The 13,190-nt window shown below is 32.5% G+C and overlaps 1 protein-coding gene across 11 annotated transcripts in view; it reads left to right on the forward strand.

Moving 5' to 3' along the window:
- The first annotated feature begins 7,963 nt into the window (after positions 1-7,963).
- Stacl (SH3 and cysteine-rich domain-containing protein) overlaps positions 7,964-13,190 on the forward strand; it is a 139,990-nt gene continuing 134,763 nt past the window's right edge. For all 11 annotated transcript variants that reach the window (XR_011780708.1, XR_005864734.2, XR_011780711.1 and 8 more), the window contains exons 1-2: positions 7,964-8,912; positions 9,012-9,120. Coding sequence is in view for 5 of the 11 variants with exons in the window: in XM_040713982.2 (XP_040569916.1) it covers positions 8,795-8,912; positions 9,012-9,120 (227 nt within the window). In the remaining 6 variants the exon portion in view is untranslated. The remainder of the gene's footprint in view (positions 8,913-9,011; positions 9,121-13,190) is intronic.

The raw sequence follows: 13,190 nt of genomic DNA on the forward strand, positions 1-13,190 counted from the left end.
CTGGAACAAAGTTTCCTAACCGATGTTTTTTTCTTACTGATATTTATTTAATATATATTACACAAGTATACACCTATTCAATATTATTGATAAAATTATGCACTTTCCATAAATGAAAAAAAATTACAGAGTGTGAATCTATATTCTTACATAAATATATTAAAATATATAATCTGTTCATCTATACATAATGTAAAAAGTACTTTGTATATTTTTAATTGCGCCTTGCTAAACGCACAGGTAGTACATACCTATAAATGCTTTATAAACACAGGAAACACAACACCTCGTGTAATGATTGATGGGATTTCTCACCCTCCCACGCGCTCGTAAAGAGACGAGTAGAATAATCAAATAGACGTAGTCAAGGCCTAAAAATCCTTTAGCCCTCGTATCGAGCGAATGATTGGTGAAAATGGCAAACTCATTCAATTGAATTTTAAATGAAATTGCAAGCCTCAACTTACTTCCCTTAATGATCAGGATGCAGTTAAAAGTAGTACATATTTACCTGAACAACCCTGTATACTAGAATTTATCTCCCAAAAATTTATTCAGCAATTCACAAATCTTCTGCTCTTATATTTAGAGGTCCAACCTGAAGTCAATCACTCAGCCCAACCACCTTCAGATTTAACTGCAGTGTCCAACCTGGCCCTGAACATGACACAGGCCTTGATGAAGAACTCCTGATCCAAAATATCCCACACACAGTTGTCCATGGGGGCCCCATTCAGAGACCTAGGATTCCACATCTCCATTATTTTAAACATAAAGGTCATAAAAATGAAGGTTTTTTTGGTGTAATACCGGTTCTAATTACCCAATTTGGAGAAACTGCATCAATTTAAAATTCTAGCATGACATTGGATCTGTTAATATCAATTAGTGTTCTCTTGCATAATTATCTATTGAGTTATTTGCGTTCTTGTGCATTCTCGCGCCACGGAGACACAATGACCGTACAGCGTTCGTATTCGAAATAAACTTCAAGAATTTTGTACTTTTTTTATGTAGATTTGTTAGTTGAATCTGATTAGAACACTTTCATATCCATAGATTTCAAGTTTGACAAGATATTGACTCCATATCTTAGTATTATCTATAGTGATTACTATACTAATTTATCATACAAGGTACAGGAACATGACTTTTCTTTTTTCAAAAGGCTATAAAACAAGTTTTATTAATCAAAAATGATTCATTTTTGTATCATAAAACCATTTAATCATCATCACACATTTAAGGTTTTGTTTTAGACAGCTTTACAATTCATACCATAATTCTCATTGTCCATACAGCGAACTTTTGTTATCTAAATAACCGCTGATTTTTTCATCATTTCTGTTTTTCTTTCAATAACTTTCCGTTAAGAGGCTTAAAAGGGATGATTATTTCTTGCAAAAAGATGCAAAATTAATCAACAACATTTATTGTTTAATAATTTTAGATACTGAACTGGTTAATTAATTTCTTATTGGCGATTTTGCATATGTCTTACTAATCGCAAGCTCTATCAATGGTTGTCTATACCAATTGCATAATATAGCTTGAAGTCAGCCAGGGACCGAGTTACCATATTTTACAGAAACCTTCTGAATTTGTCACTTTCAGTCTTTGGAGTGGTAAATAAACAAAATATTTAATGGATGAACATATGAGCTGTGACATAGTTTGTGGCACTAGGAGTAATTGTTGTTAGTTTTGAGGGCCACTTCATTTTTGTTTTCATTTTTTGTAAATGAGGACGACTCTATATTATAGTTTTTGATAAAAAAAGTAACTTCCATTAAAAAAAAAAGAAAGAAGTATTCTTCCTTTGAAGATGAATAAAGTGTGACATTTTTTTTATATAATTTTTATTAAATAGATATTTAATGATACAAAATAGGAATTTTTTTACTATCTCCAATGTCTATTTAGGAAAAGTGAATAAATTTAAAGTCGAAAAATATCAATAAGAGGCATTTTTTGAAGGCTAAGGTTGGTTGAGAACGAGTCAGTTTTGATCCCTTAGACGACGTGAGGAATAAATGATACTATGGGGATTGCTTTGTACCTTTTAAAATGATTGACTTTAACTCATTATACTATGTTTTTATCAAAATACAACTCATTTTCAATTTATATTTAATTTTAGAAGTGAGATTTGTTGTTTATTATCGTTGTTTGTTAAATTTAAGTGTATTTTATATTGATGTGGTGATTGTTCATTAAAAGATAAATGAAATAAAATATATCTAACCTGGGGTAATTTTTATACTAAGGAATTCTAGACTCATGGAATAATCACGCATACAGATTATCTTGTTTGTCTTTTATTTTCCTTCTTGAAGGAATGAATTAAAAAAGGAGGTTCCTTCTTTTTTTCAACAATGCGTTTCTTTTATTTGCCCTCATGAGGGAACATAAAGTGTACGTGATTATTCCCCGTCTATAAAATTACATGGCTATTCATATGAGTTGTTGCCTTAAATTGCATTTTCTGTGACTTTGGGGCAGCTATGTCGTCGCATATGATTCGAGGGCATGAAGTTCAAAAAATGTAACAACTACAAAGGAAAAAAAATGTATATTCATAAAAACATATAATATATTGGTCTGGTTTAACAGACCAGAGAAGTCGTCAGACTAAAATTTGAAGGGGGAAGCAAATAGAGTCAATAGTGACGACTGACTGAAAAAATATTTCCCTTCTAAAAGTTGATTCCTAACCTTTTTATAACTGTAGAGTCATATAGTATTTTTCTATTCACCACTCCTTTATATGCACAAAGCAATTACGTAAATAAATATACATAAATAAACATTATAGTTGAAAGTTACTGCCTCATATTCTAGTGGGAAAAGTTAAGTGTCATTGATTTGAAATAAAATAAAATAAGAAACGAAGTAATAATAATAAAAAAAACATCCTAAATAAAACACATCCATAAAAGTTATAATTAAAATAATTGAAACCAAAATTAATACTAGCAATCTAGAGTCCGGATTAGAAATTCTAAAACTTCCGAGAATTGACTTTAGTAGCTTCTTATGTTGGAGCGATACCGAGGTATATAATTTTACTTCTTTTGCCACCGGGATCCAGGACGTGTCATCAACATTAGGGACTTTCAAGTAAAGGGTGGTATTTCTAGTAGTAGATGCCATAAAAGTTGCTCTAAGTTCGAAAGGGTATATTGGCTCGTAGGATGTAAGCATTCCAGCAATTAATGCCTTAGAGTTTAATAAAGCAAAATCAACAGCTTTAGACTTCTGTGGAGACTGCTTCTTCCTTTGAGATAATTCGAAGAGTATTAAAGCCTTGATTAAATTCAAAGGTCCATTTTTCAGACTCTTAACTTTTGATGGCGACGAATCTTTGCAGAACTTTGACAGCCCTACAATCCACAAAGGCATGCCGTATATTTAAAAAAAAATCCCAGAATATTTCCATGGTTTATAAAATTTGATACAATTGACAGAGATCTGAAATTGAGCGGTTAATTTTTTACCATCCTAAATATACATAAGGTAAGATTCTTTTATCCGATTTTCTCGAAGTCCTAACACATTTAAATAGTATTCACAAATAGATTGAGTTTTGTCTGTTGGTTTAATAAAAGTCATTTTAAGATACCAGGGTCTAGGAACAATAAAATCTTTTGGCGCTCTTTTTAAAAGGTAGTAAAAACGACCATCTTAAAAGAGGGTTTGCTCCTTTAGGTCATGAAAAATTAAAATATTTTTTTTCAGGGATTCTTCCTCTAAGTTCTTTGGAGTGTTAAGATTCCTAAAGAAGACAGGCTTATTAACATTGCCTCGGATTATATAATGAATAGAATTCCCATTGAATAAAGCAACAGCTGACCAAATAATAAGTTGAGCTGCAGCCCGTACCGGGGAGTGAGCAGCAATTTCCTCGTTGGTAAGGTCAGTACCGATAATAAGTCTATGGTAAAACTCACTGGATGAAACCTGTCTCCTTCATTCAACGTCCGGTTCCCTGGACATATCTATTCAAATCTTAATGTACATTTTTGGTATTACATTCCCAAAAAGTGAAATTCCTCCTCCAATGATTGATTTATGCCTTTTTATGGGGGTCAAATAGCATTGGTGAAATAGCTTTTTAAGCCACACTTGTTCCTCTTTCATCACTTATAACTTGGGGAACGGATCGTGTTTTATATAGATCAATTCTTCTCTGAAGATTCAAATGTATCCACCTAGACAGGTTTCGGTAAATATCACAATAGTTTATAGAATGTCAATTCAAAATATGAACGCCTTGACACTCCCAAATCATGCCCAAGATCTCAATTTTATTTTTGACATGTCAACTTTTTACTTTTTTGATCCTCACTTGTCTTCTAAGCCCCCAGAGGAAGAATGGAGGTATTTCACCTGTTGAGTCTTAAACCAGAGCTTCTCTCATACTTTTTGAAGAAGCCCAGCAGGATATTGATTCTTTTAAGAAGGTGAACCTCTGAATTAGCTTCTACTGTTTAAGTGACATTTTCCACATAAGCATTGATCAGATGTAGTTTGTCATTAAAATAAACACCAAACGTCCACTACGTTCCTCGGAATGTCCCACTGCCTTCTTGACCATCCAAATTGGGGAAAGTCCAAAATTCCCTCCTTATTCCAGCCCTCAGGGATACTTTTTGTGCTTTTGGGACATTCCTTGAAAATCTGTTCAACATTGTTCCAGACAAAATTGTCTGAAGAGTTCAATTCTAGCGAGTTAATAGGCCAGAACTTGGTATGACGTACATCACATTCTAAGAATAAAGAAACTCGAGCCTTATTTTGCATTTGGGACATGGTGCCCCGTCTTGCTGACAGAGCCAAGGTTGGTCTCTCGTGATGTTGCAGATCCAAAGAAAGATTTTGGTGTACAGAACAATATTGTAGACTTTGGCGTTGACCTTCAGAATCTGCTTGAAAGAACGGCGGCATAACGTGACCCTTGCTACTAACAACGCTTAGAACCATAACTTAATGGGATTACTGGCCTTCATGAACCTTGGTATGTTATAAGGACTTTTGGCATACCAGCTATTGTTCTTTGACTTATGTTTCTGGGTTTGAGGAAAAATTTTCTCATCTGAGAATAACTAAACATGATCTTTCATGAGGGCTTCTATTTAAGCTCGTTCAAAGCCTTGGTTCGAATGAACATTTTCCTCTCTGTTTGACCTGGTTAAAAGTTTTACCTTGCGATTTGAAAAGCTGTGGCAACGTGTATCTTCATTGATGAACATAGACTGTTGAACAAAACGATACGGCGATACTGTCAGCGATCGATTAACAGATTGGTCTGGATTTTTATAATTTTTCTTTTTGGATATTTTCCTCAACAATGCAGGACTTCGGACGATTTCAGTCATTTCTGGGTCACGAGGCTTCTTTAAAACTATTGTCAGTAGTCCTCAACATCCTGTTTAACACTTTTTCTGAATTTTGCACGAATTGAGGTTTGTACCATACAGCTTTTGCAAAAACGCGTTGTCTATTTTACAATTTAAATTGTACAAAATACACAAAAGCTCACCACGTTTTTATACGTGATTAATAGAAGACGGGGTTATTTTGACGTATGGAAGCAAAATGAAAAACTTAATTCGTACCCGACTTACTCTCCATTAGTGTGCGTTGTATTAAAACAGTTTGTAGAGGAATAAGATGATGCCAGGAAAAATTACTAACGTTTAAAACAACAACCCTTTAATGATTTACCAAATATTTCATATTTTATTTCTGTCATACCTCTAGAAAATCCTTGACTCTGCACCGCCGAGTACAAAGGCTTTAAGGAACAATGAACTCCAGTAGAAGACCATAGGCTTACAAAAATTATTTTTTTTCTAATCAACATTATCACTTAACAAAATCCTTTCGAAAATAAGAGAAAATAATTTTGACCTGTGTATTTTTTTGATTAATGTTTGTTTCCTGATTTCTACACCTATATTTATATATTGCTCTGTGGAGGAATGCTAGGCATTTACTGTCTACAAACATAAAATATGGCCCATCCTAAGCTCAAGGTCATGAGAATCATTTAAATACATAGATATTTACATAAGTATGAATAGAACAGAGTGCTTTAAACATGAAAATAGTTAGACTTTTTCGAACACAAAAGTAGTATTATATAAGATTTTTATATTATACATATGTATCTCTTCAACAACAGTTAATCATTAATCAATTTTGTTGTATAACTGAAGCCTAGCTAAAGACAAAAAGGCAAAACACAAAACAAAAATAAAAAAAACAATATTTAAGTGAAGAACCGAAATATTTGCAATTGTACCAAACTGCATCTTTGCGTTTCTACATATGATTTTATAGATGACCTAATGTATTTGATACACTTGATAGTAATGACTCATAGAATCCTTATTATAAAAATATTGTAGAAGTGCATAAAAAAACAAAACAAAGTACCTTATGGATACTTTTTAAACAGCTAAATTATTAAATAATGTATAATGTAGGTATATAATCAATACAGAGTGTTTAAAGCAAATGTTTTTCCTCGCAGTGACAACATTACTTCTAAATTTGTAAATAGTGATCACCATGTTCAAGTAGCGTCACATGTACATCTATCTTTAGTTCTATTAGTGCATTATCAATGGAGGTACATCCGTTTGAAGCCAGTGAGAGATTTTCCAGGTACGCTGCAGTGATCATTTTTATGAACACTAATTTTATTATTGATAACTTCTCAATCGCTAAGCTGACTTTTCATGAGGAGAACCATTCAAAGGATCAAGAGGGAATGATTGAGAGCAAAGTGAAGGGCGAGGAGGAAGGTCAGGGAAATCAGGTAGAGTGAGTTAATCAATAGGCAAAGACTCCAAAACATACAGGGACTGGAGAAAGACCTTAGACATGCCAAAGTAACTCAAAATCAATATCCATGACTGAAACGACTCAGACATAGCTTCAAGACAACAACAATAACATAATTTTAAGAATTCCTGGCCTCCTAGCTCCACGGATCTGAACTAAATCAACTATTTTGTCAGGGACTATTTTAATTAAGTTACAGCAAAAAGTCGTCAAAGTATAAGAAGTAGTGTTGTCGTATCTCTAGAAAAGTGATGATGAGTGACTGAACCAGTCCAAGAGGCTATATTCAGGCTAATTCAGCAACTTTGAGGTATCTCCAAATATATACTATTATGTAAATTTACAAAAAAATAAAATAATAATTATTATTTTTTGTGTGGTAGTGGTGCTACAAGAATTTTATCCAAACATCCTGTACATGTTATTAGAAAAAATCCCGACAAACAGAAAAGGAGCTGAGGAACATCTTTTGCGGCAGCTAGGTTTAAAAAAATACTTTGTTGAAAATTAACAAATGTTAATAAACAATTATTTCAGATCGTTTATAAGTTAGATAATAGTAAAAATAAACATCCTGTATATTCAAGCTGTGCTCTCTACCTATCTCTGACTCAACGAATAAAAAGTGACTATTCAAAGTCTACATACTTAAATGTTTGATTCTTTCCTGCAAAATATCTTATGAATGATGATGAATTTATGCCGGGTGAGTGAATGCCATGTAAGCAAGCTTGTATCTCTCACACTTGATTTTTTTTTGCTTATTTGCTTTTTTGGCATTTTTTCATTAATACAAAATAATATTGAGTAGGAAAAGTCAGTTAGGAAGTAGTAGCTTTTAGTGTAGCTGCTACTGCCTTATTTTATTTTTAGAAAGCGCATAGCAAGATTATGATTTTCATGGTCATGTCTTGTTATTACTTTACCGTTTTGGCTCCTTGTTCCCCCTTCCCCACTCATAAACTTGTCTTTTACCAAACCTTTATTTAAATAAGATGATGCTATAAAAAGAAATGCGCCCATGAAAGTCATGAATTGAGCTGAAGATTAGAACTACATATATGTTATATGCTAAGTAATGATAAATAATCCAGAGATCCTTTAGGGGCTTATAGTATGTCTCTGTAGGAAGAAGGTAAGACTCAACAAGCGTTGTGTTTCATCTCTTGACAGGAAGAGGAGAAAGGAGGGCGAGTGTGAGGGAAGTAGCAGTAGAATTTTTCATATATTATACGAAAAACGATTCTAAAAAGCTTTTTTTTCCTTCCCTTTTTTTTGTTTTAAGAATTGGCGAGTTTCATATTATTTATCTGTGAAAGAAGACGTGGCTTTTGTTTCTTTCTTGGCCGTGTATACAAATTATTACCTTCTGTTCCGAAATTATCTATTTATTATCTATCCATCCATCTTTTAGAGTATAATTATTATTTCACATAATAGAATTCAAATCAAATGTAATTGTTCCGAGAAAAAAAACAACAACAACACTTCTTTAGTCATTTGTGAATAGCAATAGTGATCTCTCGTGTACTTTTGTCCTTCTTGGAGTTGCTGTGCTTCTTAGTCTAGAAGATGGCGGCTTCTGGCTTGAAATGTACGTAATTTACCCAGCAGGGGATCTTGTGGAAGAATCATATTACGCTGTTGTAGCTCAAGAGTCTGATATTAACCCTACCGCCGATTTAGTCATCGATCCGATTTACCACGATACGACTGACGAAGTAAACAACGCTTTTCAGTTTGTTCGATTACCCCTTGAGTTCGTTCTTCCTGGAAACTCGGAAAATCTCTCAAAAATTAATTCAGAGTGCCCTGGTTCTAGTGGATATAGGGGAAGAGTCAATGCAGTAATTAAAATGTCAGCCTCGTCCGGAGCCGCGGCTGCCGTGGCAGCGGGGCTCCCGGCGGAACAAGTCCGCAGCTTGCCCTTGGAATTGGCAGTATGACTTCTGAAATTACGAGGGACACCAATCGCCTTCTTATAAGGGACCTTATTGATCCCACCCTCACGGAACCTCTTAAAAATCAACAGCAGACCACTTTTAAACTCATCAAGACAAGTAAGAGCTCTTTATATTATGTAGGCCTTTCAATTTTATTCCTTTTCTTTTATATTTCTCTGTATCTCTCTTTTTACAAATGTGATCATTCAATTTCAGTGTCGGATTTTACTCATGACCTCTCCAAGATACATGAACAACACTCGGATGATTTACAAAATCTAGTTGAGGATTATCGACGAAGGAATTCCGATTTCCGAGGGGACAGGTAAGAAGAAATGAATGAATGAAAATGTTATCTAAATATCTATCAAACTTAGAAAAGGGGGGAGAATAATGAAAGAGAAAGCAGCAACAAATACAGGAATCATGAAATAAAAAATAAAAAATTCTACCTTCACTAAAATGGCCAAACAAAATTGTGAAAATAAATAAATAAAAATACATTAAAATACTGTAAAATCATTTATCATTTTTAACCTAAAATAAAGATAAAAATAATAAGATACTCAGGAATGTTAAAAAGTAAATAGGTTGTGAGAAGAGAAGTCACAAAAATAATTACAAAAATGCCATGAACATGGTGGCTCATACTAAAGAGCTCATTAAAGATTGTTCCTCTCAAATCCCCTCGTGTAATAAATAATAAATAAATATAAAAGACTATTTTTTGCAAAAAAAACAAAAACAAAAAATACATCTATTATCAAAGCAATCTGAGCTCAAAAGGTAATAATATATGGTGAGTATCCACAAAAACAATAATGAATATAAATTTAAAAAAAAATGAAAAAATAACCAAACATATTTTTTCCCCATCTCAATACTTTTTAGACATATTTCATCCAATATAAACATTGTATTCACATTTCTGGGATTCATTTAGTTATTTAAGCATGTAAATGATAGTTCAGAACCTTTATTTGATGTATACGACTGTGTTAGACCCCAATATACCCTTTCAAATAGTAATAATTCTTTTATTGTGACGATGAGTTATGGCTACTTTAAGAGAAATTTATGGTAGTTTCAATTGATTAACCAGCAGAATTTAGTGATAATAATCTATATAAAGGTCATATTATAAGTCTATTTTGAGAAAAATCATTCAAGCTTGCTTTTGTGTTTATGGGGTCTCATATAATAGCTATGCTTATTATTCAAAAATGTTTATGGACTTACAAAAAGAAATCTCTTTGCGTCGCACTCATAAGTATAGAGTCTTGTATTTCCCCCCTATGATGATTCATTCTACAATAATTCAAGGATTTTTGAAGCCTTTGAACTGTGGTCAATTAAATCGCAATATTTTTTTTTTGTTATTTTAAATGACTGATTGTTTAACAAAAAAAAAAAAATCCTACAAAATAATTATTTAGATGTTGTTTGTCTTGTACCTTGTTTTTTTAAATATTTATATGTAGGGGATAGTGATTTAGGTATTTAACAATTATTAAGGAACACAAGCATATCCGAGTATATATATGTATATATAGTAGTAAAATAAAGTCTCATGCAGAGAACTTTAATATGTACACTGTACATGTATGTACTTTTTTTCATTCACAAATACCTGATTATCTCAAATAAACTGCTGGCAAATTATCAAGCATCTTTTTTTTATTTCGTATTTGTATTATTTTGCTTTTAAATACAGCTACAAAAAAAAAAAAAAAAGAAGGATGCTATAGATTTATTTTGCCATTGTAAGAGGGGGAAAAGGTGTATGAAGATGACTTGAAGTTAACTTCTAATAAAACAGAATAAGAAACAAATGACACAAAGTATGGAATTATTACTCAATAATTGTAGAATTTGTAGAATTCAACCACTTAATAAGAACCTCCTAATTCTATAAATCAATGTTGTTCAAAATGGAACTGACATTTTAATTTTTTGTGTAAGTAAGGTCAAACTTTACATATCCTTTTTGTTAGCTATTGATTTGTCTTTGCAACCACTCTTCTCATCATTAGCGTTCTGAACGTTGATTGGTTGAAAAAAGCTCTTGCTATGTTGCCCTTCACTATTCCCCAGAATGTTTGAATAATTATTCCATATTGTTTATAGGTTAGGAAGAATAGCAGAGCATATAGAGGTTTGACAATGTTAAGAATACATACATTCATCATTGGTCTACACATCTTCACATTCATTGATTTTGGCAACCTTTTATCTAAAAAAGAAACGGTGGGAAAAGGCCATAAATCATTTGGTACATAGTTAGCCAATTATTATTCAATGACTGTTTACAGTGACTTAACAAGAGCAAATTAAAATTCAATCATTAAAATCCCTGATTATGACCTCCTCGGAAGGCATTCGTTAGGACTTTTTTTCTTCAATTTTTCCTACTGACAACTTATTTTTCCTGACTTTTCGAATTTTGAAAGTAATTTCATATTAAAAATTATTTGCCCGTTCCTGTTAATATTTATCAACTGACTTTTCTTTTCTTTTTGAAAATAATGTTTGTTCTATTTTTGTAATGACCTTTCTTTTGAAACGGCCGAGACTTTTTTTGCGTTTTTTAATAAATTTTGTCCATATTTTTTCATTTAATAATTATGTTTTTTTAGAAAAACATATCTCTGAAAATTTTGTAAGTGGCCTAAAAAAATGTTTATTTTTTGGTTTTAAAAAAACCATCTTCTTTTTTTCGGTCTCAAGCATGAAATAATATTTATTTTTCCAACCAATCATTAAAAAAATAATCTTAATTATCCGATCTAATACTCTAACCCCCCCTGAATACTGCTCTGAGAAGATGGGGAGAATAAGAAAAGTCGACAGCTGATAACCAAATACACTGTAGATTTTTGTGCTTATAAATGGGATTTATTCTTCTGTTGTTGTATATCGAAAGCACAATCCCTTCCAGAAATGAATTACAACTCTCATTAAGAAAAATAAATACTGCCCCTCTGTTGTGTATGGACATAATTATATTATATTAATGTACATGCGTAGCTGAAAATCAGGAGGTCTGTTCTCATCAAATCACATTTGTTATTCTTTCTTTGAAAGAATGTACACTACATAATAATATTATCTAGAATACTCTAATAGGTCGGGGAATAAGTAATTTCGTAATTCCCGCCCTTTTTAAAACTAACTATATCTATTTAGTTTGTTATTGATCACATTGGATCATACAATGAGGTGATGCAAAGGACTAAGTTTATACTACAAACGCTTTTTTTGACAGTGTTGGGTTTTTCCAATTCATTCTTGAATTATTGTGTGTCGAGTATGGAGGTCTCAGATAAAGAAATTCCCCATACCTATTTTTTATTTTTACTACATGATACGGGCCAAACGCATCAAAAACGATCAATAAAATTAGCAATGGATATGGGACAAGCCTCTTTTGGTTTGTGTTGCCCAACACAACAGTGTATCGAGCGATTTGGTTCTAGTGTAGTGTTTGATAGATGATGCACCTGTCATCCAAAATATCAATAAAATAATAGAAAATATTACAATATTGGGCATCTTAGCTGTCGTAGGATCACTCATGAGCTGAATATTAAACAAAGCAAAAAACCTTTTGAGCCATTTGTAGAAGGTTGGATAAAAAAAACGACTCAAATTGGAGAGGACGTGTTCTGATGCACCAGAAGCTCTGGAAGCTCGGATGGGAAGTTCTTGTGCATCCATCCTACAGTACAGACCGGCACAAGGTGACTATTACATGTTCCTGTCTATTGGCAATAAAGACAAGGGCTTCTACGAGAAGGGCGTAATGAAATTGGATTCTCGTTGGCAACAAGTTATCAAACAAAACAGGGCCTACTTTGCTTAAATCAACTGATTGCTACACTTCTTATAAAGCATTTAATTAAAGCGAAAAATACGAAATTACTTTTTCCTCAACCTATACACACATACGTAATAGATTTGGATAAACTCTCTCCCATTCCAAAATATGCATGTCAATCGGGAAATAGGAAGTTTGTGTGAAATGAAGAAGGACATGATTTGATTTGTTTTGTATTTGACATTCCAATGAATTGTTGGAATGCTTCTGTCTATAAAAGAAGGCAAAGAAGAGGGAGGGAGGGTATGTAATTTTTTTTTTTATTAACTTTGCCAAACTTTCATTTTTAATGTTGCTGTATAACTTTTTAATTTGTCTCGTATCAATAGTGAACAATAATCATTATATAAAAAAAATACTTAGAAAGAATATATCTATTGGGTTAAATTTTTAAAAATGAGAAGGGTGGGGGATTTTTTTTTGTACAGTATATGTACATATTAATGGGAAAAAAAGAAGAAAAAGTCCAACCTTTGTTAAGGTCAAAAATAAAAACTGTCCTAATTAATAGGATAATT

The sequence above is a fragment of the Lepeophtheirus salmonis genome, chromosome 6 (genome assembly GCF_016086655.4).
Source record: "Lepeophtheirus salmonis chromosome 6, UVic_Lsal_1.4, whole genome shotgun sequence".
In the NCBI taxonomy this organism is placed as follows: Eukaryota; Metazoa; Arthropoda; class Copepoda; order Siphonostomatoida; family Caligidae; genus Lepeophtheirus; species Lepeophtheirus salmonis.